We start from the raw sequence: 25,493 nt of genomic DNA, 5'->3' as shown, positions 1-25,493 counted from the left end.
ATATCTCCATAACATAAAAAGTTAGGTTATGTAAGTTAAAATATAATTTTAGATGGTAGATTTCAAAATAGTTGAAAGTCTCACATTTATCGAAAATAAGACGATTTTATAATATATAAATGGATACAAATCTTATATTTATTTTTTGAGGTTGAAATAAACTTATAATTCATCTCTTAACGCTATATCAAAGTTATCTATTAAAAATAAGTGAATACAAATCTTATTTTATCAACAAAAATAATTAAGACTTATAATCTAGAGAAAAAATATATAATGAAAAAAGATAATATATTACAATATTTAATTTTATAAGATTGGATTAAGCTTAAAATATGATTTTTGAATTTCTTGAACAACTTCCATACCTTCTTTTCATACCTATATAACATAAAATTGTGGAATCTAAAGCATGATTATGTAGCTTTAAATTTATCAGTGACATATTTTCTCCATTACATTATAGAATTATATGTTTTAAAGAATGTAGTTTCGAATGTTATTGCAAAGATATATTAATAATTTTCTACACTGTATGAGAGTAAAGAAGAAAATATGGAAAACCCTTTATTTATTTGCAAGTGGAGATAAGAATGAGTGGGGTGTCAATAGGAAACATGTTATGTATCAGTATTTAATTAGATAAAAAAAAACGATATTATCATTGTTGCGTTCTGTTTATGCAAGAAACATCTATAACGCTATCTATAAAAATTTGCTTAGAAAGCTCCCTTCCCTTCATCTGCTATTACCTTCTCTATATTCTTAAGTTAGTTCATTCTGTGTTGTTTCTTATATGTGTATATATACACAGACAAAAGATTGACAGAAGAGAAAATATATAGAAGAACAATTATTATATGATCATGTAATCTGTACATATACATCTAATGAAAAACGGTGACCCCCTTTGTCCCCGCTCCATAATCATCTACAACAATCTCAAAAAGACTATGGCTCACATCATAACACTCTTGCCAAGGAAATCAACAAACATTTCTCATGGCTCACAAGAAACATAGGGGACCACTTAACTTGAAGAAGGGAAACAGGCTCATTTAATTCAAGCATCCCCTCTGGCTTAAAGACCAAGATATGCCACACAACTATGAACTTCCAATGTTATCCACCCTATCAATGACATCCAAGGCCTTCATTCGATGATTATCAAAGTCAATGACAGGAACAGAAGGTAGCCTCCTTGTTGAGAATATATCATTTTTGCTTTCACTGATTGGGGAGTGACTGCTACTCTTGCTTAGCCTATTCTGTTTGCTCAACCTGGTCTTGGTAGTGTCAAATTCTTGGCTCTTACTAATGCCCGGTGTTAGCTTCCTCTTGCTGACATCTCGGAGCATTTGTTGATCTTCAACTGTTAGCATGGGGGAAGAACAGGTTTTCTGTGTAAATAACTGCCCTGTCTTTTGGGTAGGAGAACGGATTGGTGATTTAACTGGGGACCTTATTCCTCCATTTCCAACTCTTACTTGGCTGACAAGATGATGAAGCCAGATAACAAGTTCAAGTATATAAGCTTCTGTTTTGTCTTTATCAGCATGGTGTAGTGTTTCAATTCTCAATAAATCGGTCTGACCAGCGGGTTTCCGGTTGATCTCAGACCTATACAAGCTGACATTAGAAAAAATAGGTAGAACATACAAACATAAAGGAATAGAATTCAGCTATCTGTCCTCACCCAGTATTTGCCCATTCTCCAACCCATCCAAAGCCATGATGAGCTCTGAATTAATCCAAGGTGAAAAGGAGATAGTTAAATTTGAGAGCAGAACATGTAGTAGAACATAATTTATTAAAGCTAATGCCTAATAGTAACACGGTTAAAGCAATAGTGTCTTTTGGGCATCCCAAATTACTATTCAAAAATAGAATGATGAGCATTGTTATTTAATGATCACAATGGAAAAAAAATTAAACAGATTTGTTGTACCAAATGCAGTACTAGGACATCTAGTAATTGCTTAGTAGGGATTAGCAAATATACTTCGTTGTGTTTGCAGCAATAGGGACAAGCCACTGCAATATTTTCTCCATTTCAGCTTTGATTTGTGGGACAGTAAGCTGCAAGAATGTTTTAGATTTAGATTCAAAGATTTGGTCACAATCAATATTGGGAATGTAGTATAAGCTTTATTAGTACAACTCTTTCGGCAGAGATAAATTCAATAAAAATCATTAAAAGACGGAACTGGTAAAGTCATTAACAAGCATTTAATAAATTTAAAATAAAACCTTTCTCGTCAAGTATGGGTTACAAGAAAATTGAAAATTCTGAAGTAAACGTTAAATTTTTTAAAGGCAAAAATTTTCTGAGTAAATCATTATGTGGAATATATTAAGAGAATATTAGAAAGAAAAACTAAATATTAATTTAATAAGTGCTCACTGTTGCAAAAGCATAGACCAGCATGTAAGTTTGAAGTACATATAACAAGAAAACAAAATACGACTTATATAAAAAGAGGGAGAATGGATTTATATATTCAAAATCTATTAACTGGAATACATGCGAGAAATAGTGCATTTTATAATCTTAATAAACTAATGATCTTACTTGGAAGAAAGTGAGATAAAAATTCCAATTAGATTCAAACTTTCTAAACGAAAAATTAAAGGGGCACATCAATAATTAATCAAGTATTATGGTATGGATACCCAGCTAATAAAATGTATGATGGGAATGGAATATGCACCTCTTCTTTAACCTGAAATGACTGTAACCTTGAGCGCAATGCTGATTTTACATTAGGCGGAAGCCCTTGATATAAAGCATCCCTTGTATTAGGAGGCACAGAACTTGATCGAGACACCTGGTTAAATTAAAATGTAAACTCAGGGCTACCTTCCTAATAGTCGTGCTATCATTTTTTTTAGAAACAAATAATAGTGCAGTTGTGACCATTTGTGTCTCTCTAACAGCTTGAGTAGCATTATATATATATATAAAACTATAACACATCCTTTTCGCCTTATAGAGTTGGTGCCATTTTTCTATTCAATAAAATATATGAAACGATTAAAAAGATGGCCATAATCTTTCCATGATGTATGTTCTTTATCCTGATCAGTCCTAATAATATCAGAATCACAGTAGTCAGAATCATAATGCCCAAAAAATTTAAGCCAGCCCAAAAATGAAGATAAACTTGTACTACATTGTCACTTCACTAGACAAGTTTTAGAATGGATCAAGCTTAATGAACAAAGGACCAGCAGACAGAAGAGGCAAAAAAGAAGACAGCAAACGGACTCTAGAACCTCAAGATTTGGACAGAAAATCTCAAGCATTTTATTTTTGCTTTATTTTTTTCCTTGCATGTCAGATGTCACTCGTTTATTGGAGCATGGTTACTCATTAAGTAAATCATGATCTTATTCGTGCAAATATAAGAAAGGACTTCTGTGTTCATCTTACTTCTCAAGAGAAGTAGGTAATACGCAAAACAAGAAATGAAAAAGAATTGCATCTCCTGTTTGACAGGCTTTGCTTCCTGGTGTGTGTATCAAAAGAAACTAGAAGTGGCCCATCAATTTTGATCAACTTTTAAAGTTTCCTAATAATGGACAAGCTTAACTTAAAATATTCAAAACAAACAAAAAATATCACCCATTTTATTAACTGCTTTTAGTTATTAAAACTTCACTTGGATAGACAAATGATCAGAACCCAGATAGCCATAGAATCAAACTGACTTTAAAATGAGGTAGGAAAACCCAAAATGTTCCTACAGTATCCAACTGATCAGTTTCTTTTTACATTAGAGGGGTAGTGGTCTTCCTTTTGGTAACATTTTTTTAAATAAAGTGAACACAATAACAGATTAGGCCAAATAACAGAAAGTCATTAAAGAATTCAGAAAATAGGAATTTTGCAATATATAAAATTTCTTGTATTAATAATGATTGAGTTATACTAAAGTATTTATAAAAGCAGATACCTTGAGCTGCAAGATTGTCAATTAAGTTCTAACTGTCTACAACAAACTCCAGCTGTCCTACTAGAATTACAGGTGGCTCAATGTTAAGAATAGTCTAATACTAATTATACTAACAGTCATTCATACCATTGTGACAAATATGGAGAGAGGAGAAAACGAGAGAACTGTTTCATTTCATGAAAATAATATAAAAAGATAAGTTGAAAGAACCAATGCTATCACCATATCCCCAACATTATCATGAATAGGAAGCTGAGTTTGAGGTGATTTTTTTTTAACACACTATTATGCTTGTTTGAGACCTGTGTAAATGCATTACTTCCCTTCTATTCTTTCCTTCTCCAATTTTGTTATTAAAATAATATTTTACAGCCAAAAAAGACAAAGAAAGATAATTGAACTTCCAAGACCATGGCAAATAGTAGAGATTATGTAATTTAAGTAGAATCCTAAACTCACAAGAGTGTCAATTTGAGTGATAATGTTCGCATAATGCAGAGCAAGACCCGCAGATCCCAACTTCTTGTGGTTACTTTGAGAATCATTGGCTTGCTTATCAGTATCTGCAAGGAGGAAGAGGTATAAAACAAATGTTTTATTTACCTGGTATTTTAGCAATGGCAATGGATAGTCTACATTTTGTCAGTAAAATGAAAGGAGGAGAAACTAAATTGAGCGGGATTAAGAACAAAATAGGTCAGGACAAGGTGAACAGATCAGAAAATTCATTCACAAAAAACATGGGACAAGTTAAAAAGAAATTATGAGAAACATTATTATTGCATCAAATTGATGCACACAACTTCACATCAAACCATTGAAAGCACATATACTTTGCAACTATAACCATACAAATGAATGGGCTCTTTTGCCCTTGTTGAATACCATATCCAGACTATAGATCAATGCTATAGCAAAGAGTTTCTTTCGTCAATAAATCAAATACTCTTCCTACAAATAAAACTCCAGCAAGTTTGACAAATAATGACTGGGAAATAAATAGATGTCAGGTCCACCGTAACTAATTTGTCCATACTCGGAACAAAAATAAAGAATATCACAAACTTAGCTAAACACAATAAAAAATACTGGGAATTCTTGAAAGCGTACCAGAACTACCAAATGCTTCATGGATCTCCAAGTATAGAAAATGGACGATGTCTACAAGCTTTTCCATCACCTGCAAATACAACAATTAGAATTTATACTTGTATGATAAGAAAAATGCTCAAGAAAAGGAGGCTGAAAGAATTGGAAAAGTAAATTTTATTAGGGAAAAAGAGGAACAAAAGGGGGAAATGAATGTAGTTAAACTGAAACAACAACAAAATTCAGTAAAAATAATTCAAGGATTTCAGAGAAAGCACATTTCAGATGCCAAATCATCAATACTACAAAACTAAACAAATACAAAATACTAAATCTAAGATAACCTTCTATTATAATAATCGATTTAACCTAAAATATTTGTAGAAATAACACTGTTTACCTCTTCTAAAATCTTGGACCATAATGATTTTTTCTTCAGATTTCTTACATGCTTCTTTTGACTCTTCAGTTCTGCTCTTAAAATTGCAAGGCTGTCTCCTACACAGTTTGTAATCATTGATCACTTAAAAATATGAGTATTATTGTGATAACAAAGACAAACATAGTTATATAACAACAAGAGAAATATGACTTGGAGGTAAATGAACTAAGATGTCACACACAGCATACAAGCTCAGTAGTTAAGATGGAGAAGAGCATCAGAGGTTATTTGTGACAACAAAGTACCAACCAAACTAAAAAGAAAGCTTTCTCATATTGTTATATGGTAGTGAATGTTTAAATAGATATCACGAGAAAAAAGTGAGAGCCGCACAAATGAATATGTTAAGATGAATGTGTAGCCACACAAAAGACAATACAAAATAATTTTAATATTGTATATAAGGAGATATTGGCTGGATACCAATTGAGAAAGAAATGGAGAAAATTGGTTAAGTTAGTTTGAATACAGGCAAAGAATGCCACTAGAGGATGAATCGACATATATTTTGGTCAAAACTACTCTAAACAAGACATTGACTCAGAAACAAATAAATTTTCAAATGCTCAATACAAGAACATGGAATTTGTTGTAGCTCGTATGTTATTATTCATTATTTCTTTTATTTATTTTTTTCAGATTTAATTACACATGCTTCCTCACTATATGTAATGTAACTACTACAGTTTTCCTTATTTGTACTTGAAGTAATCATGGTTCTGGGTAGCCTTTATAACCAAATCTGTATACATCGTAACTTGCATTGTACAGTTTCCAATTATCAGAAATAATATTGATTTTTCCTCATGTCTCAAGAGTATTTAATGACAATTGGACAAGTAAATCCAGGTCAACATGTACCTCTTTGTGTGGCATTTGAATTGTCCTCTTCTTGAAGCTTGCGCCGATAATCTTGATCAAATCTATCTAAAGCATGCAATTCATGATATAATTCCTGCACTCAAAGAAAAAGGTCTAACTAAATTAAGTCAAGTTAACAAAATCAGCTGTGCAGCATAAAGAAATAAGAACCAACTTTCCTTTCGGATGTCTATTTTTTCTCTTATTTCAAAAAGTAAAGGGAGGAGATGAATTGGAATCAGATCATGACTCATTTTTCAATTAAAAAAAGAAGAAACTTCGAACCCTTCTTTGCTCTCCAAGTTATTATCGTTCTGCTTTGCTTTATTGTTTTCTGTTTTGTTCTTTAGTTGATGAATTCAACCCTCCCCTTCATAATTTTTCTCTTGGTCTTGTGAATTTCTTTCCTTCTCAAAAGAATATAATAAAAATGATCTTTAAGAAGCTTACATTCCTTTATTATTGACTCTGATGTCTCACATGCATATAACTAAAATATATGTATATATATGTATGTGTATATGTGTGTGTATGATAAAAAAGGAATGCAAATAATTCAAAAATATTAAATTGACAAGCTATTTACCCACAAATGAAAATTTGATATCCAATTAGTAGTACAGATGTTGCTTGTGTTTGTTGAGTTCAAAGTTGAAAATTAAAATGAAAAGGTAATAAATGCCACATTAATCTAGCTAAAGGTATGTAAAATTGTCAAACCTTAGTTAGCTAAAGGTATGTAAAATTGTCAAAGCTTAGTTTGTAAGGATAATTTCTTACAAAAAAAGTCTAATATAACATTAATTACTCTTCTGTCAATTATAACCTTACTCTTCACCTAATCTTTAATTATAAGCTTTTATTGTAATGTGAAATAAAAAAGTTCATAACTATTTTATTAAGATCTACAAAATTATTGTGTTTCTTGATTTCTACAAAAGAACCTTAAATAATTGACAAAATAAAACGGGGGAACATTTATCTCAGACTACTTAACCACTATATAACTTAATTATTCATGATCACCTATATCAAACTTTTTTTTCATAATTAAACAAGAATGTTTGGAAATCAAGCTTAACTTAAATTATACAAGTGTTAAAAAATTGTTCATAGGTTTCTTAATATGCATAACATGACAGATGAAAGAAAGTGGCAATTTCATTGAGAAACAATCCGTAAATTCAAGACAGTAAACCCAGAAAGCACAGGAGAAAGGTCTATCTAAGTATCTCTCAATCTAAATGTGCAAATGTATAACCTGTTAATACACATTCTTTCTTATAATAAGTGCAATAACATAGATAGCTAAGATTAAAGTTTCAGATATAAAGTGGAAATATACTAGACAGTAAATTATCAATCTCTGAAATGAAAGTTTATATCTAATTAAAAATGGACGGTGACAGTGAATCTCTTAAATAAGATACCTTTACACAACATGGCTGCAGAATAAAACAAAAGTGAATTCAACTAATAACATGCAATTACCAAGCAATTGAGACAGCTTTATTTTCTTCGTATGAATGTAGTTTTGTTTTAAGTGATATTCTTGGCAAAGGGAATGTGGGTGATAAAAGAATTTCAAACTACAACAGAGGTTTGTTTGAATAAAATTCTTCATAAACACTTTTAAAAGAAAAAAATAAATTAAAAAGTGAAACAAATCTCTCTGCGAGCTATTATATAATAGCTTCTCCAAAATATGTTTTTATACTCTTGCATAAGTTAATTTAAGTTTATGGAGAAGTTTATTTCATTTTTTTTTCTTGCTTTCTTCTCCTAAAAGTGTTAATAGAGAAGTTTACTCAAAGAGACCCCAAAACACAGTTTCCCATTAGTTTTGTGCAAACTGTATGTTGAACACATTCCTTAGATACAATACTCAAATACACACTTTGACAAAGATATAAAGTGTTATGAGTTCAGCATACAAATCCGAAGATGACAGGGATATGCACTGTTCCTTTTAACAGGCTTACTCACAGCTGTATATTGAACAAAGGTCATTAGTTGTTGCATCACAATTTCTGCCTCCTCTTTCAATTGTTTTTGTGGTGTAAGCTCTGAACATAACCTAAACATCAACAAAGGCAAAGAAAACCATAACAAACACAATGTTAGATGTTACAAGAAAATATATAAAGAAAGACTAAATCCATTCAGCTATATTTGTTCTTAAGAAATGTAAGATTAAATCAATTCAACTACAATTACTTCTCAAAATAGCGATCTAGATTGTGCCACTGAGGATCTCTACAACGATTTCCAAAACGCACAACTTCTCCCGAAAATATTTTCAACTCTTCTCTGTCAAAAAAGAATAAGTGAAAACTTTAAGAAAATAAGCTCCAAACTAGAGTAAGAGTTCTACTATGTTGATCATGAAAATATCCATTATAGTCTACCTCTTGTCTGCTGCAGCAATTCTTAGGAGTTCATCCATATCTCTGGATATCAAATTTTTCACTCCTTCAGATGGCAGAACCACCTCTTTTAAATGTCTGATGTTCTCTTTTGAAAGAGATTGCATCAGATTGGCACCCTTAACAATTGTGTTTGCAACTTCGAAGGCCAAAATTGAAATTTTATTTCCTTTTGTTGACACACCCGACGTAAAACCACTACTGAGATTCAAATTTGTCATACTACTACCTAGTGTGTCCAAAACTTCTACTGCCTTGCCAAGCCCAGCTGTACCAGCTCTTCCTAAAAGTGAACTCACTTCTGATACCTGTAATACAGCAAAAGATAAGACAAAAAGCCAATCTAATCCCTTGTTTGCATATATGGGAAGCCTTAAAGACCTGAAAATGGGGAAGGGGGAGAGAAAGGAAATGGTAAAGAATATAGATCCAATCTAACCCATGAGATCAAGAACAAGTTCTTCTTTAAGACCAATGTTTGGCACCATGGAGGTATTAGCTCATTAGAAAAATGAAGTCTAATTAATATAATTAAAAGCACAACATATGTAAGCACTTCTCTGTAAACTCACATATCTTGTAGTACAAACTCCATCCTTCTTATGACAAAGAACAGAAATTATCTAGACATCTAACCACACGATATCGATTAGCAAGAAAAAAAGGAAGGACCTTCCTGTTGCACCTTCCAATCAATTGGCTGACATTCACTATAACTCTCCTCCCTATAAACCTCACAATGTGTTGCCAAGCTGGGACTCTTGCACATCCACAGTCCAGCATGAAGGGGAATATGGCAGCTGAAATTTGTTATTATTTTTTCCAATTCATAGATTGCTTATGCATTATTTGTAGTGAGACACTTGTCACACATCCCTCCCATTCTCTCCCTTGTTTGTTAGGACACTTGGCACACATCCTTATTATTCTCTTTCTTGTTGGTTAGGTACAGTTTTCTATACAGCACCTTGTACCGATCTTTTCTGCAATGAGAATGCATGAATCATTTCATAAGTATCTTCAGTGCTCACTGTAGGTTCAAATGTGATTTGGTTTTACCTTCGCTTTGATACACTAAATTTTGTTGTATTGGCCTTAGCTAGTGATGAATTTTAATCACATTTCCAGAGAAAGATGAAAGAGAATTTGTATTAATGTGAAATGAATACAAAAGTGACCGAGTCTCTAATTTACAGGCCTATCAGGAGTCAGTCAAAACTCCTAACAGATACTGCTCGATACAAAATACAAAAGAGAAGATTATTCTCTTAAACTCTGAAGAAGATTCATTGAACCAATTTAGAGAATTAAATACACAAAATAATGAGAAATATCCCGTTAATAATTAAAATTAGCATAGTTTTGCAAATATTGAAATTTTTTATGGATATTGTTTTACGTAAATACACACTATACTTCGTGAAAAATTGCAGGAAAATGTGGAATACGCTCCCATTGCCCAGCAGCAGTCTTGTCAATGCAGGGTGAGGAGTGCAACCTGGCACAAACTATGCGTATGAGACATGAGAGAAAAATTAAATCACATAGATTGAGTATGAAACCACAAGAGGAGATAACTGGAGTGAGATTGAGAGAAGTGGTAGATACTAAGAGTGACCTTCGTTCCCATGATGATATAATAAGATGCAGAATCGGTCATGCAATGACATAGAAGGCCATAGCCCAGGGCAGCAGTGCAAATAGCGCATGGTGACCATTGTGAATAAAGGAGAGGTCCAGTGGTGTTTGCATAAAGAGATTTGCAAATGGGTACGGAACAAAGAAGATTGCAAATGGGTAGGCAAGGATTTGGTAAATGAGAAGAGATTTTAGGGATTTTGGAACCTGGTCAAACACAAACCAGCCTTTTTTACTTGCTCTGCCTTGCTGGGAACCAACGATCCCACAATTGCACATGGAATGTCGCAATCCAGCTCCAACCTTACTCCTTGGCAATCCCAACAATAATTCAGCTTGCCAAGGCATGTTCGATTGGCAGATCATATGATCCTATGAGGTAAATCACGATTTTAATAACAATGGTACAGATGACTTGGGATCACTGGAAAAATTTCCCCGTGTCAGTTGGATTAAAAGCTATAAGGTTGGTTTTACAGGAATTCCAAGCATGGAACTGCTTTATGTGGTAGAAATTGGAGATGCAGTCTGCCCGAAAATCAATATGTTCTATGCAAATTTGGCGGCTCTTTAGTGAATTTCATCAGTGTATACTATCAGGAGCTCTGACCTAATAGCTTAAGCTTTTTGGAGAGATAATCTTGATATTGTATCAAAGCGTCAATAGACAAGAGCTCACAAGTTTGATGCTTGATGCCACTATTCTAAATAAATGTGAATTGGCGTGTTAGCAAGGCAAAAAAAATGCCTGAGTTCCCACAGAATAGGTTAAGCTTTTGGGAGACTTTTATCTTTGTCAGAGTAAAGTACGTAAATTTTTAAGGGTATACCATTTTAGCTAAATATGCTTTGAGATTTTGGTTCATGGCTCCACCTAAGTGCTCTACCCATGGCTTTTTCAAGAGAGTTTCCGTTTCTAATCTGAAGACAGTTTGTTTTCTTTCTCTGAATAGCATATTGTCCCCTCAACTGTACCTCCCCTCTTTCCTCTCTAATGAAATAGCTTTTTCTATTATAAAACTTCTTGGTTTTCCTTCATATTCACACAAAAAAACAGCTTTCCAGCCAGAGGCATCTTTGCAGCATATTGATTATAAGAACTTCCAAATACAAAATAAGCTAATCCAACCTAGAAGAATAAAAAGATCAAACATGAGAAAGGTAACTCAACTTAACAGCAGCTTGTTTGGTCTTAGATTTATGCGATAAAGCCCTGGACAGGCGAGGAATCCCATCATTGATATCATCTGCCATTGACCCATACGAAACATTTTCCAATCCAGTAAAAGAAAACGACTCCCGTTGATGTTTATCCAAGTCATCATCATCAGGAAGCGCATTTGAATTGCTATTTATACTTCTGGGAGGTCCAATAGACTGATAAGCCATTCCAGCTTCACTATTAGCATGACCATTAGCATGCCTCGAGCTTCCACTGAGTGCATTATCCACAGCTACACCATCAACAGTTCCTTTCCATGACCTCGAGCAAATACCACCCATATTATGCCTAATTGTTTGTGACTCTATAGTTTTACTCTCTGTACACAATGCCCATACAAAACACCCTATAACTCAAACAAAACCTCAACACAGAGCCTTCAATTCACAGGAATGGTATAATCAAGGCACAAAATTTGATGATACCAGTTTTGATCACCCTTACTGCTCCACTCCATCAACTCTGTTCAAGTCACAAAATCTTTTCTAAATTAGAAAAATAAATTAAAAATCCATAAAATCTAACATAGTAAAAAAAATAAATCCAAAGGAAAACAGGAGAGACCCAATTAACTAATTAAAGAGAGAAAAACGGAACACCCCAACCCATGAATCAAAGCTATTCTACAGAAACCCAATAGAGTAGTGGATCAAATAAAGGTAATCGACAGGGTAGAGAGATACCAGAAGAAGAGATCTGTGAGAAGTAGCAAGTGTGCCATTCTGAGAGGAAGAGAAGCAAAAGGGGTGCAAGAGAAGGTGAATGACAATGGAGGGTCAAAGGGATCCAAGAGAAGCAAGAGAAGTTGAGTGAGCTTTTTTGCCCTCTCTCTTTCTCTCTCTCCCTCTGTTTCACATACACAGAGTCCTCTGCCCCCGAAGTGAAACAGGAGCAGCTGGCACACGCAACACAAAGGCACAGAGGCAGACTCAGTGAATCAGCTATTCTCTCTCTATCTTTCTCTCTCCACTCTGCTGTGTTGTTCCATTTTCAGCGATGGTCAAAACGCAGAGTTCACACACGCATCACAACACAGCACAACCCCACTAACTGTTGTTTTGTTTTATTTTGACCGTGGGTGAAAATGAAGATCAAAATGTTCTCCCAACTACCAATGAAACGCATCCATTCATGGGGTTGCCTTCGTCTTTTTCACTGCCTTCCTATCTCTTAATGACAACAATCACCTTTGTGTAATAAAAACATTTTTCTTGTCAAACCTGAAATTTCTTATTTCATTCCAAGATTCAGAAAACATAACATTCTCCACTTCCCAGATCAAATTACATTACACGTGTCACAAGTTTGAATAAAAAATCTTTCAGAAAGAAAAAACATGTTTTTTACAGAAAAAACATGTCAAATGTTACTAGCTAGTGATGTTGAGGGTCATGAAGCGATAGGAAACGGTATTTAAATGTTGACTTTATTGCATGTATACATATTGTGATGGAAATCATATTTCATTACATAGAAACTATCGATGAAACAATATCAGATCAACTCTTAATAGTTAAAATTTACTCTATTAATTGAAATAAAATATACTAACAAAAAAGAAAAATATACTAAAATATTTATTAATTCTGCATCAAAATTATATCAATGTGCTATTAAAATGTTCAGTTATTTTTAATTTAATTCTATATAATGTTAAAGCCTGTCTCCACGTGTTATATTAACTTATGTAGGTACGTATATAAAAGGTACGAAATTTAAATAATTTTTCAAAATTTAATTAAAAAATGAGTATATAATTTTTTATATAGAAATAAATAATTCTAATAAAGATATAAATTTAACTGTTTAAATAATTATATTAATGTGGATTTTCCATCAGAATAGTTAGTGACTTTATGTATTATTATGTTTTTATATAAAATATTCAATCTTGAAAAGTGGTATAGTTATATTTTATAATTTAAATATTAATAAAATTTACTAATTATTAGCATGTTTCTAAACTTAAGAAGCATGCACTGTCAGCGAAAAAAAGTTTGTATATATTGTCTATTGATAGAAGATTACTTTTGATCTGATTTTAAAAATAATTATAAAAGTAAGCAGATATATTCGATACCAATATTGGCAAGTTAAGTAAGACCATAGGAGATTTTTACATTAATTATTCATGTTCTATTCGTGTTTTCTTTTTAATGTTAGATGTTCATACAGTTTTGAAATATTTCCATGGTTATACTATGACCGTTTTTTTTACAACAGATATTAATTAGTTACATGTTAAATATTCATTTATACGTTATGCAAGTATATAATTTAGTTACAAATCTTAATATGTTTTCATGAAAAAAAAAATCATATTGTGTAGTGGTATTTGTCTTCCGTAACCTGTACCTTAATAATTTATCTATATAATTTATAATGATTATATATAAATATTTATTGATGGTTGAAATTTATATCACTGTTTTTTATGACAATTTCTGTCATTAGCTATTAATAAAAATGAATATACGAGTAAACGTGTTGTGTTTATCTAAGGAATTAGAAATGCATATTTGCGGAATTATAACAATATGCAATCTCGTTTGAGGGAGGAGGAAATTTGTAAGTGTGAAATATGTTTTTACAATAACGTCTTTGGTTAAATGGTTAAATAATACGCAATATGGATGATGTGAAATAATTTTATAAGATGAGAATCAATTCCACGAAGGTGAAAATCGATTCCATGTCTATTCCATACGTGTATAAATAATTATAAAATTGGGAAATAGGTTGCAAAATAGTAATTTTACATTTTACTTTATTAAAATATTTTTTTATTCTATCACATTCATCAAATTTTTCACAATCATTTCTAAATTTTACATTCAAATCTATTTACTTACACTCTCAAATTCTTTAAAAAAAACAAAACAAAATTTACCTTCAAATTCTTTCTTTCACTTTTTCTCAAATTCATCACAGTAAGAAAACACATTTCAATGATATGTTTAAATTGAAGAAAGGATTTGAAAGAGGATAAGTAGATAGATTTGAAGAAATAGAAAAATAATTATAGTATTGTTTGTTTTAAAGAGAAGATTATGTGATTTAAGTGAATTTTTAAAGAAAGTTTCACAAAGTTTGTGTGTGATATGATGACTATGATAGATTAAAAAATGTTTTAATTGATAAAATTAGATTATTATATTATCATTGAAAATAAATATGATATAAATTTAACGTAAATTATGGAAATTATATTAAAATGAAATGAAGTTGTTATTTATAATTAAGGTAAATAAAATAAATAATATTATGTTGTGAGCCTTTCACAGCCGTATGTTCTTACATATGGAATTATGTGGGAATCGATTCTATGAAAGAATGAATTAAAACGAGTGAGGAATCAATTCCCAAGAGGCAGAATAGTCATTTCACGTTATATATAGAGTAAATACTTGCAAATCTTGATATAACATAGTAAATCGTTTCAAATATAGGAAAACAAACAACCTCATCACCCGCAAATTCACCTCGTTGCACAATAAATCATCAAACATACACTAAAAGAAAACAAACTTCTTCTATAAAATAAATTAAAACAACTTATACAAAAGAAACATCAAAACATTTATATTATATTTTATTACATTAACAACAACACATAAATACTCAATTAAGCAAGTCACTAAATATGAATAATTAAAAAAATAATAGTCTTTACTTTAGTTTTCATCTTCTACCTTTCCTTCATTTTAAGTAAATCTTCAAATGTTATTGTTGTTAAAGTTAAGTTTAACTTATTGTTACATGATAAAATAGGGTAAATAATTTGATCTAAATAGAAAAACAGCTAAACTTTTTTTAACCTAACCTAACTCACATCTAAAACACACAAACATGTACAGAAGGTACAGTGCAACTTAATCTTGGCACAATCATGAATTCGTGGATTTTTTTTTTTTTCATTTTTCTCAACCTGGCTCTTTGAACTCAGTTTTGGATCCTTGGATTCTAAAAAGTGTTTGGCTCCACCTGCTGAAACAATGAGCCTACGTTTGGTTTGGTTTTCCGTACAAAACAAAGGACAATCCAAATGCACGGTTAAACTTTCAGCTGGTTAAGCTCTCAGTTGTCTTAAACAAACACGTTAAATTTTCTGAAAAATATAACTACTGATATTCCAACGTATTAAAGCAACATGTTCGATACTTTTTTGTGAGAAAGCTTGCTGAAATTTCAAGGAAATTTCTTAAGCATCAATGAAAAACACAACAAAGAAAAACTATTTCTCAATTATTTTTTGTCAGTTTGTAAAATCCCAAATGGTTTCAGATTTTTCCTTGTCAGGGCTTACATGCTACTTTAGTCTTGACTGATGGGTGCTAATATTTGTTTATTTTCATACATAGCCATTGACAACCACCCAAGAGGTACATGAATATCATTGATTTAGAAGTTTCAAAACTTGTTTGAACTAGTTATTCAAACAGATTCTTTTAAATAATATGGCAGTTTTTCCATAAAAGAAGTTTTCCAAAATGGTTTGTAGTTCTTTATATAGTTAAAAAAACTGGGAAACCCCTGAAAGCATCGTTGCCTAAGGAATCGATCCTATAAATTGCGGTTGGCCAACTTAGGAAATGCAAACAAACAAGGATTCATTGATTAAGCGATTAAGCTTTCACATGCGTATAATCATTACCCTCACGCACAGTGCAAGTACATCTGAACAGGAGAAGAGTTCACAAACAATAAATTAAGGGTTGCAACGAAGTTAGATAGCTGATTAACCATGTATCACATCTTATTTGAACGGAGAAGGAGGTTTACGTAGACAACGTCAATGAAAAACATCAATTAGATTTGAGTTTAATTTTATAAGGAATTCACGTTATTTTTTTAAATCTCAGTCTAGAGAAATATTGTTAAAATTTTATATATGAGTTTAAGTTTCACGTTAAATAGAAATGAGAAGGTGAAACATAATATAAAGTTAAAAATTCATTAAATATTATCTTAAAATTTTCGATAAAAAATTATGTATCTAATTGAACGCTGCTGATATTAAATTTTAACATAGTTATTGTAAGGTATAATTATATGAAAAGAAGACAGTTACAATATATAGAGCTGATTGCTTACCTATTAATATTGAGCAATAAAAGAACCCAAGCACTGTAGATTAAAGTTTAAGAATAGCATTGAGTTCTGCCAAATTCATAAATATAATAAAAAATGCTAATGCTTCAGACTCAGCTAAAACTACCAAGTTTTTTATAATCAAAATATAATTATTTACTACTTTTATAAATCATCGTAGAAACCTTATTACGATAAATTTAAAATAAAAAATAACTCTGACAGATTCTAAAGTTATTTTCAATAACTCTTTCAAATGCTATTCTCAACCTATTTTAATAGCCACTTTAAGACACTATAAAAATGGCCCATAACTCAAACAATTTAGCCTTATTTTTCCGTCAAATACAACTCATATAGGTGCTTATAAATAAACAGGTATTCGGTAATTGTTTATAATTAACTATTTATCCTATAAATGTTTAATTAGGCTATGTACATTTTATTTTAATTTTTTTGAATTATCTCATACTCATTCAATGCATAGATATTTGTTTGTTCTTGTAACAAAATAAAATGGCATATTAAGATGGGCGTATTGTTACATTTTTCTTTTCACTAGAACACATCTTGATTTTCAATTGAAAACATTTTCTAAATTTGTTTTGGATCAAAACAATCCAATATCTCTAAACAATATCTTTAAAATGATTAATTGAAACAAACTCGAGGAAAAATTATATTTTGATATATAGTTTTAAAAATCATTTGTTTAAATAGAACCTCAAAATTTCATAATGTAAAGAGTTAATTTAAATTAACTTTTGAGATATAATATTCATTGCATAATAAAAATCATATAGAGAATACTCAGATAATATATTAATGAGATAGGTAAACGTTGATTTCTTTATTAGTGTATAAAAAATATATATTTTATTTGAGTTTTAAAAAAACATATTTGAAGTATTTTTAAACTTGAATATTTTTTTTATAATTTTTCAAAATTATTTTTTAACTTCATCGACTTTCTTTTATTAATAGTTGCATAATTAACAATATTTTGATTGTCATAAAATGTTATTAATGTGTAGTATTTTATAATTATTTCATTTTATCTAATTATTATTTCATATTTTAATTCGAAATTTATAAATTTATAATTTTTTAAAAATATTTGATAATACTTGATATGGAAACTGATATATATATATATATATATATATATATATATATATATATATATATATATATATATATATATATATATTTGATAATGTGTGTGTGTATGTATACTTATTATCGGATGGAGACGATAAAATTAAAAGTATTAAGTATTTTTAAATTAAATAATTATACTTTTATTTGAACGAGGAGGAAGTACAATTTATCAACTGGCAGGAAATGTATACACTAAATAGTGTCTTTCCACTTCTGAATGTTTGTAATGAAATTTTGACATAATAATGTTATTTTGACATTAAACTCGATAGTGTATAAAATAAAGCAGTGAAAGAAATGATAGAAAGAAAGTAGATCTTATGCCATGGAAATTGGAGGTGGAGGTGAAGGAAAAACTGGTTTAACATGTCTTTGTGGGCCTGAACGGGGTGGAGGAGGTGGGCTTGGTCGAACACCCAACTTTCTCATCTTCAAATCTACAAATTAAAACAATTTTTCATCATCTCAATATATTTCAACCAAATTTAATTACTACACTTACAAATCCTTTTATATTACACTATGCATTTATAACTATCATGGTAAATGAGGATGGGTGATCAAATAATAATATATAATTAATAGAATAGTTTTATTACTTAATTTCTACTTTCATAAGACTAAAAATGTAAAGGAAAAAACCAATTCCCACAATCAATTTTTTTTAATTGACAAAAAAGAATTAATATAAAATAATAATCACATAGGATGCCTAATGAGAGAGATGAGATTTCCATCATATTGCTTTAATGGTCTCTTTTATCCTATTTTTTGTTAAAATTATTTAATGTAGTGCTTGAATATTTTTTTCTCAGTATAATTTTCATTTTTATTAAAAAGAGTCAACACGATTCTTTTGTTAAATGAATATTGATACTATTTAGAGAATGATGATATAATAATATAAATGACACATGATATTACATTGTAAATTGGATGATTTAATGATAAAGATAAACCTGCTTTAACTGGAATTGGTTGGATGAACAAAGTGAAGGTGATCATGAAGAGAATACAGAAAGACAAAGACATAAAAGAAATAGTTGTCCTAGCCATCCTCAATTTATGTGTGTTCAATGCAGAAACCTAAGCCCAATTAATATATAACTTCTGTTTCATAGTTACCAAACCAAAATTTTTCTTCTCTTTCAACTTTCAATGAAATTTCCTACAGAAAAATTGGTCAATGTATGATGATAATAAAGGGAACACGTTTTGGTAGGAAAAATCAACAGAAAAAAATAACTAGTTTTCAATTTTTCCATAATCATATTACAATATGAATTATTTATCAAACTGTCTTAAGAATATAAAATCAACCACTTGTAATAATTTTTTTTTACTTAGTTTATATTTTTTTATCAGGTACAAAATTCCAGTTACATTTTACTTAAAATAGCTTAAATCCAGATTTACTAAAAAAAATTGTAGAATTGTATAAATGACGAACCTGAAAAAGCTATTATAAAAGGAAACTTCGTGGTAATGTTGCATATGACAAAAAACTATAATAAGTTATTTGAAATTGTGAAACAAAGAAAATACCGTGCAAATGGATTAGACGTTTTGAAACCACCTTCTAACCCTAACCTGTATTTAGAGAAGATAAAAATGTAAAGAAATACGTTAAAAAATGTTTTTCTTTTTATCTATAGATTTTTTTATTGAAAATTTGACTGAATATTTTTAATAGAATCTGTTTTTTTAATCACATTTTTATTTGCAAATTTTTAAATTCTAAACCTTAAAATCGATTTAGTATAAAATAACAAAGTTATTTTAATGGCACATTACTTTAAGCCATAAAATGTTTGAAGTTCGTGTATTAAGTATGAACCCTAATTCTAGCATGGATTGTTTGTGTTTGACTGGAATGCGTTGATGGATTAGTCTTGGCACCTTTGAAGGATCTAAAATCAAAAAGATAATAGTAACTTTGGAAAAAAAAGGAATACAATTATTATAAGGAGAATTCAAGAGGTTTTCCAATTTGCTTAGAAGGGAAAATAGATTTTTGGTACTAGCAACGTATTAGATAAATATTTTTATAATTAAAATTAATTATAAATAAATATTTTAAAGATATAAATTATATTTGTAATAAAAAAATTTAACGTATAAGTTATATTTTAAATTCATAACGAATAGTCTATACATCATATAAGACTATTTTATTTATTGAACATTTTTAATACAATATATTAAAATTAAAGTAAAAATATAGATTATGTTTTTAATTCAAGTATACTGAGATAGTGTAACGCTCCGGCAACTTATAGGGTGATGTGTGGTAAGCTATCCTTCAACTGTATAGTCCCATACCTATACAGAGCCTGTCAGGAGCCGTTTCTTGTCAGTGTCCCTTGCACTTCGTGCCTCTTGCACCGGCGATCACTCTCCGCCCTCATCAGTGTCCGGGTGTCACATATAGCATAGTTAAAATATAGTATTTGAGGTATTATTTATTTTAAACTTTGTAGCTTAGTTATGATTTTGTTTTCTAAAAATGTGTTTTAGGGTGTTGAAGGAAAAAAATATATTTAAATTGTCATTAATCAATGTATAACTTTTGGATGTAAGGAAACAAACTCTACTGTTAATGTCTAAGGGAAACAGGATTCATCCTCCAATGGAGTAATAATGAAAAAAATAATAATAATCTTGAAACCATTTTTTCATTCATTTTTAATAAGGATTCACATTTTGAACCTCAAGTTTGTCTTCATATACATTACAAATAGTTCGACTCAAAATTCATTAAAATTTTGTAATTTAAAGTTATGTTACACATTCGTTAAACACCTGAAAATATTAAAAGAGAAAAATATATTTAAATTACTATTTATCTCAATTTTTAAGTTATGTGAAACTTTAAATGTAAGAAACAATAAAAATAACGTCATAATAAAATTTCATTAAAATATTTTATATTTTTACGAAGGAATCATTATAAAAATTACTATCATTAGTTACCACAAATTATAATGATATAGAAAAGAGAAAAGATGAAGCTATTTTAAGAACAACTTAAAAAAGTTACTTTCTATCTTTATTTGTAGTTTTCTTTTACTTTAAGTATCTAATTAGCAATTAATCTTTGTCCATTAAATTAAATCAAATGCAGGTGAAAAATTCTAATAAGAATCCTAGAAGTAAATATTTAAATGTTAAATTAAGAACAAATAAATTGATATTTTCAAAATATTTTCTATTTTTCATTCAAGTTCTTAATTTTAATTAATAATATGTTTTCAAATTTATAAAAAAATTGCATAGCTAATTCTGAGATTTTCAATTTTAATTTTAGTGGAAGCATCAGGGGATGTAGTATATATGATCATTTCATGACTAATGGGTGAACCTGTCTATTTTTTGTAAATAATTTTTTTCAATAAAAAGAAATTTTCAAAATTACAATAGAGTATTAGAGTAAAAATACAATTTATTTATTTATTGTCTTATTTAAATGTATTTATCGTCAAAAAATTTTTTTGTCAAATAGGTTTATTCGTATTGGTCCAGTCTAGGTGTAAATTTTATGTTGCATTCCATTGAGCTCTTTGGGTCGAAATCTTCTTTCGTTGTTCTCTAAACACTATCATCGGTTTTAACTTTTTGGATTACTTTCGCCTATATGTTTAGCATTGAAAAATTTGTTGTTTCTTGTTTTATTAACTTTGTTGATGATATTTTCCCTTAAAAAAAAAAACCCTTCTATTTTCATTACTTACTGATAATTGTTAATTGTGGTATTTTATGTGATTGTATTATTTTGGTATTTTTTGAAGTACATAAAAAATTTCTTCTCTTCTATCTTTTTGGGATACATTGTGCTAATTTTGACTGCAATGTCATTACAAGAAATTTTTTAAATAAAAATTAGATTTAGAGATAAAAAATAATTTGTCACACTAATATTTATAAAATAAAGATCATTGGTATGAATAAAAAATTATAGAAAAAAATTTGTCACACTAATTTATAAAAGAAAGATTATTGGTTTCCAAGATATTCATTATTATGAATAAAAAAATTATAATCAGTGACTAATTGGATTTTAAATTGGTCATTAACATTAATTACTAAGGTTTTGACTATTATCTATATATAAGTGGAAATATATGTGTATTTGTATTCATTTTTTCATTATGATAACAAAATTTATTTTTCGTATTATTAAAATAAAAATAGTATTAGATTTTAAATGAAATATGTTCATAAAAAATAATTATAAAATAAATATTTTTACCATGGATAATTTTTATTATAAATAATTGAGTTTTAAAAGATTAACTATAAATTTTAAAAGATAAAATAATAAAATGAGATATATTAATAAAATAAAATAGATAATAACACGTGTATACTAATGTAAAATGTTTTGTTGTATCTAAATAAATTTTGAGTAATGAAATATTCTATATAAGATGACATTTATAATTACATATGTATCTAATTTTTATTTTTATTTTATTAATAAGCGGGTGAGTTTAAATAATATTTTTTTCAATTAAATTTGTTTTAAAAGTGATTTTTAATTCATTCAGCTCAGGATATGTGTACGTGTGAGAAGAAGGGTGTAGTTAGCATACAGAGAGTGAGTCTTTATAAATAATTGGGCTTTATGTGAGCTAAAGCAGTTATTGGTTTAAAAAAATAAAAAAAAAAAACGTGAAACTTAGAGAAAAAAGGAGTTTAACTCGGAATCTTCTTTTATGTCAATTTGAACATAGACCTTTATCACTTTCATTCTTCTTTCATGGTTTCTTCTCCCTTGTGAAAAAGCACCAAATCTCCTTCTTTTACCCAATTTAGATATTCTTCCATACTTTCACTCAAAAAGAAAACTGAAGCATGAGTTGAGGGTAAACTTCTTTCTTATTGTTGTACTGGATTTCCTTATTCTCAGTAGATTACATAGAAATTGTGTGTTTTTCATGGTAGAAAACACAGAGGAGAAAATGAACAAGAAGGATAGCAAGGGAGAGAGTGGAGAAGGTCTTGCAATATTCTTACACAGACCAAAGGATCAATGCTGTCACAAGTGTTCATTCCTGTATTCTTAATTTTTAATTTTCTTTCATAGTTGATTCTGAAGCTCCAAGCCCCAAAATTAATTACCCTCCGGAACATAAATTAATTGATTTAATATAAAGAAAGAACTGAAATTAAAGAGAGAACCAAGATTAATTGCCAAAACAGAAATTAATTGACCTAAAAGAAAGAACGAAAATTATTGCTAAAACAGAAATTAATTGCTAGAACGAAAATTATTGCTAAAACAGAAATTAATTGCTAAAACGAAGATTAATTGCCAACCCTAAACTCATTAATTAGACTAAAGAAAGAGCAACCAAAGAACAAGAAATAATGAAGATTAATTGTCAACCCTAAACCCGTAAAGAAAGAACAAGAAAGAACAACAAGAAAGAACGACGAAAATTAATTGTTTGAACGACGATTAATTTCCAACCTTAAACCAGAAAGAAAGAAAAATAAAGAACCAAGTTAATTTCCCTAAAGATCAATTGGCAAACAATAAAGAACGAAATTAATTGCCCTAAAGATCAATTGGCAACCCTAAACCTGTTGCAACCCGTGTCACACAAAGAAAAAACAAGAAAGATCGAAGACAAAGATTAATTGTCCAAAAGAAAGAACAAGTAAGAACAACAAGAAAGAACAGTGAAATGGTTATAATAAATTATAATTTATCCTTAAAAACAGCTTATGTCATTAAGCTTTAGATACAATCCATTTATTAGCTAAGAAAATGAGAGAAAGAGTTGGGATATTGAGTGAATCAAGGAAAAGGTGCCCTTAACTTGATCTGAGTCTCGTCGATGTCAATGGCAAATCCTTTGCCATGCTGCTTCCAGTAGTCAGCCAAGGGATTGATCATCTCTGGTTCAGGAATCTCCACCCTTGAGCTTTTCAGGCTCTTTGAGGAAATACTGTACTTGGCATCCCTCTCATGCACCAACTCTCCCCTCACCAAACCAGGACTTACTGCTTGTGGAGACATCATCAGCGCAGGTGCACCCATAGGAAGCCTGTCCCCTGCATTTGTAATTAAATACTTTACAAAAAAAAACTCAAAAGAGGATCAAATTATTTCCATGTATGCGTACCTCTGTCAGCCTGCCACGTACACCAGAATTTGCCGTAAGTTTTGGCTAGGTTTTCGAGCTCCGGTTTCCCAATAAGCTCTGGAACTCTGGGGTTCACCCAGAGACCCGATTTGACCTGCACGGTCCAAATCATCATTCAGAAATTTTCAATTCCAAATAGAAAAAAAAAAAAAACAAAACACATGACAAGCAAAGCAAAAGATCAGAATAAAAACCTCATAAGCATGAGAATGCCAAAGTTTCTGTTCCTCCGGTGGCATAGTTTCAAAGATATCATCAGAAACAATATACTCCACACCTATCAGCACACAACCAAAACATTAAATAAATCAGATATTGAGTTTTGAGAAAGTTGAAACAAAAAAAGAGCGAAAATAAGAAGACCAAGAAGACGAGCATCGGATTCATCGGAATCGTAGACGGCGCATTGCATGAAATTTTGGTGGAGTCTGGAGCAGTAGTGGTGAGTTTCTATCTGGCGAGACATGTCGTGGCTATAGATGGCGAAGGAACACGCGTGGTGACTAATCTGCTTTATGGGTTCCAGTGACTGTATCATCATTGCACCCTTGTCGATTATGTGCTGTCCCATTCCCATCGCCTTTCCCGGAGTTGGTTCCGGACCCTTCGCCGGAGTTGGTTCCGATGACTTGTCCGTGGAAGCCATTAACTATTGCAAGTTTAACTCAGTCTCCTCTCTAGAGCGTGTGGAATATCATACCCTCGTGACCCGTATATATAAGCCGAAGATGGAGAATCGTCGGTTGAGGCTTTGGTTCCACGCGGACATGCAGCGATCGTAACGTGGCTGATTGTAGAGGTTTTGGTTCCACATGCACATGCAGCGATGAATGCGTGGCTGATAGTAGAGGTTTTGGTTTCACGTAGACCTGCTGCGATGATTACGTGGCTGAGTTTAGAGAGACTCTGTTGCGAAAACATTTACTATCACAAAAATATGGCATTCTAAAACATTAATATGTTATTGAGTATATTTTGTTAAGGGGATTACTAAAGTGCCACTTTCCTCGCTATATCATCAATAAAACTGGATTCACTGTAAGTGGATTTTTCAAAATAGTGGTCTGAATTCACAAACTCTCCGCTACTTTCTTTCATTGAGTTTGAATTGATACTAGGATATACTAAACAGTAAAACCCAATCATAAATCCTAACCTTAAACTCTAAGAAAAAGAATCCTAACCCTAAATTCACTGGAACTTGTCTTTACACTGCCAATTAATCACTAATCATCTTTAATAAGAATTCTAAGACAATACTTGTTAAAAAATAAAGTTATAATATATAATAAAATTAAATATTTTTGTAGCCCTTAACTTTTATATAAAATTGAAATTTAATAATATCCTAAACTTTAATATATTTTAATTTTTAAATTTAAAAAATAAATAAATATAATTTTTACAACCTAATTACATTCAATTTTTTTATATTTTTTATATGTGAAACACATT

General features: G+C 30.2%; 2 protein-coding genes across 2 annotated transcripts; both read right to left on the bottom strand.

Moving 5' to 3' along the window:
- Positions 1–822: 822 nt before the first annotated feature.
- Positions 823–12,689, bottom strand: LOC108326076 (protein PSK SIMULATOR 1). The gene is made up of 14 exons (XM_052874933.1): positions 12,318–12,689; positions 11,584–12,096; positions 9,447–9,450; positions 8,757–9,082; positions 8,566–8,658; positions 8,335–8,425; positions 6,349–6,442; positions 5,446–5,543; positions 5,067–5,136; positions 4,416–4,519; positions 2,712–2,828; positions 2,003–2,079; positions 1,697–1,741; positions 823–1,620 (listed from the first exon to the last, which is right to left on the bottom strand). Exons 2-14 carry the CDS (start codon positions 11,913–11,915, stop codon positions 1,107–1,109), a joined length of 1,965 nt encoding a protein of 654 aa, XP_052730893.1. The 5' UTR covers positions 11,916–12,096; positions 12,318–12,689; the 3' UTR covers positions 823–1,106.
- Positions 12,690–23,566: 10,877 nt separating this feature from the next.
- On the bottom strand, positions 23,567–24,740 carry LOC108325289 (oil body-associated protein 2B). Its single transcript, XM_017558334.2, has 4 exons — positions 24,402–24,740; positions 24,233–24,315; positions 24,018–24,132; positions 23,567–23,946 (listed from the first exon to the last, which is right to left on the bottom strand). Exons 1-4 carry the CDS (start codon positions 24,682–24,684, stop codon positions 23,690–23,692), a joined length of 738 nt encoding a protein of 245 aa, XP_017413823.1. The 5' UTR covers positions 24,685–24,740; the 3' UTR covers positions 23,567–23,689.
- Positions 24,741–25,493: the final 753 nt, after the last annotated feature.

Source organism: Vigna angularis, chromosome 3 (genome assembly GCF_016808095.1).
Source record: "Vigna angularis cultivar LongXiaoDou No.4 chromosome 3, ASM1680809v1, whole genome shotgun sequence".
Taxonomy (NCBI): Eukaryota; Viridiplantae; Streptophyta; class Magnoliopsida; order Fabales; family Fabaceae; genus Vigna; species Vigna angularis.
Note: the sequence above shows the minus strand (reverse complement) of the source record. Positions and strands in the feature narration are given on the sequence as shown.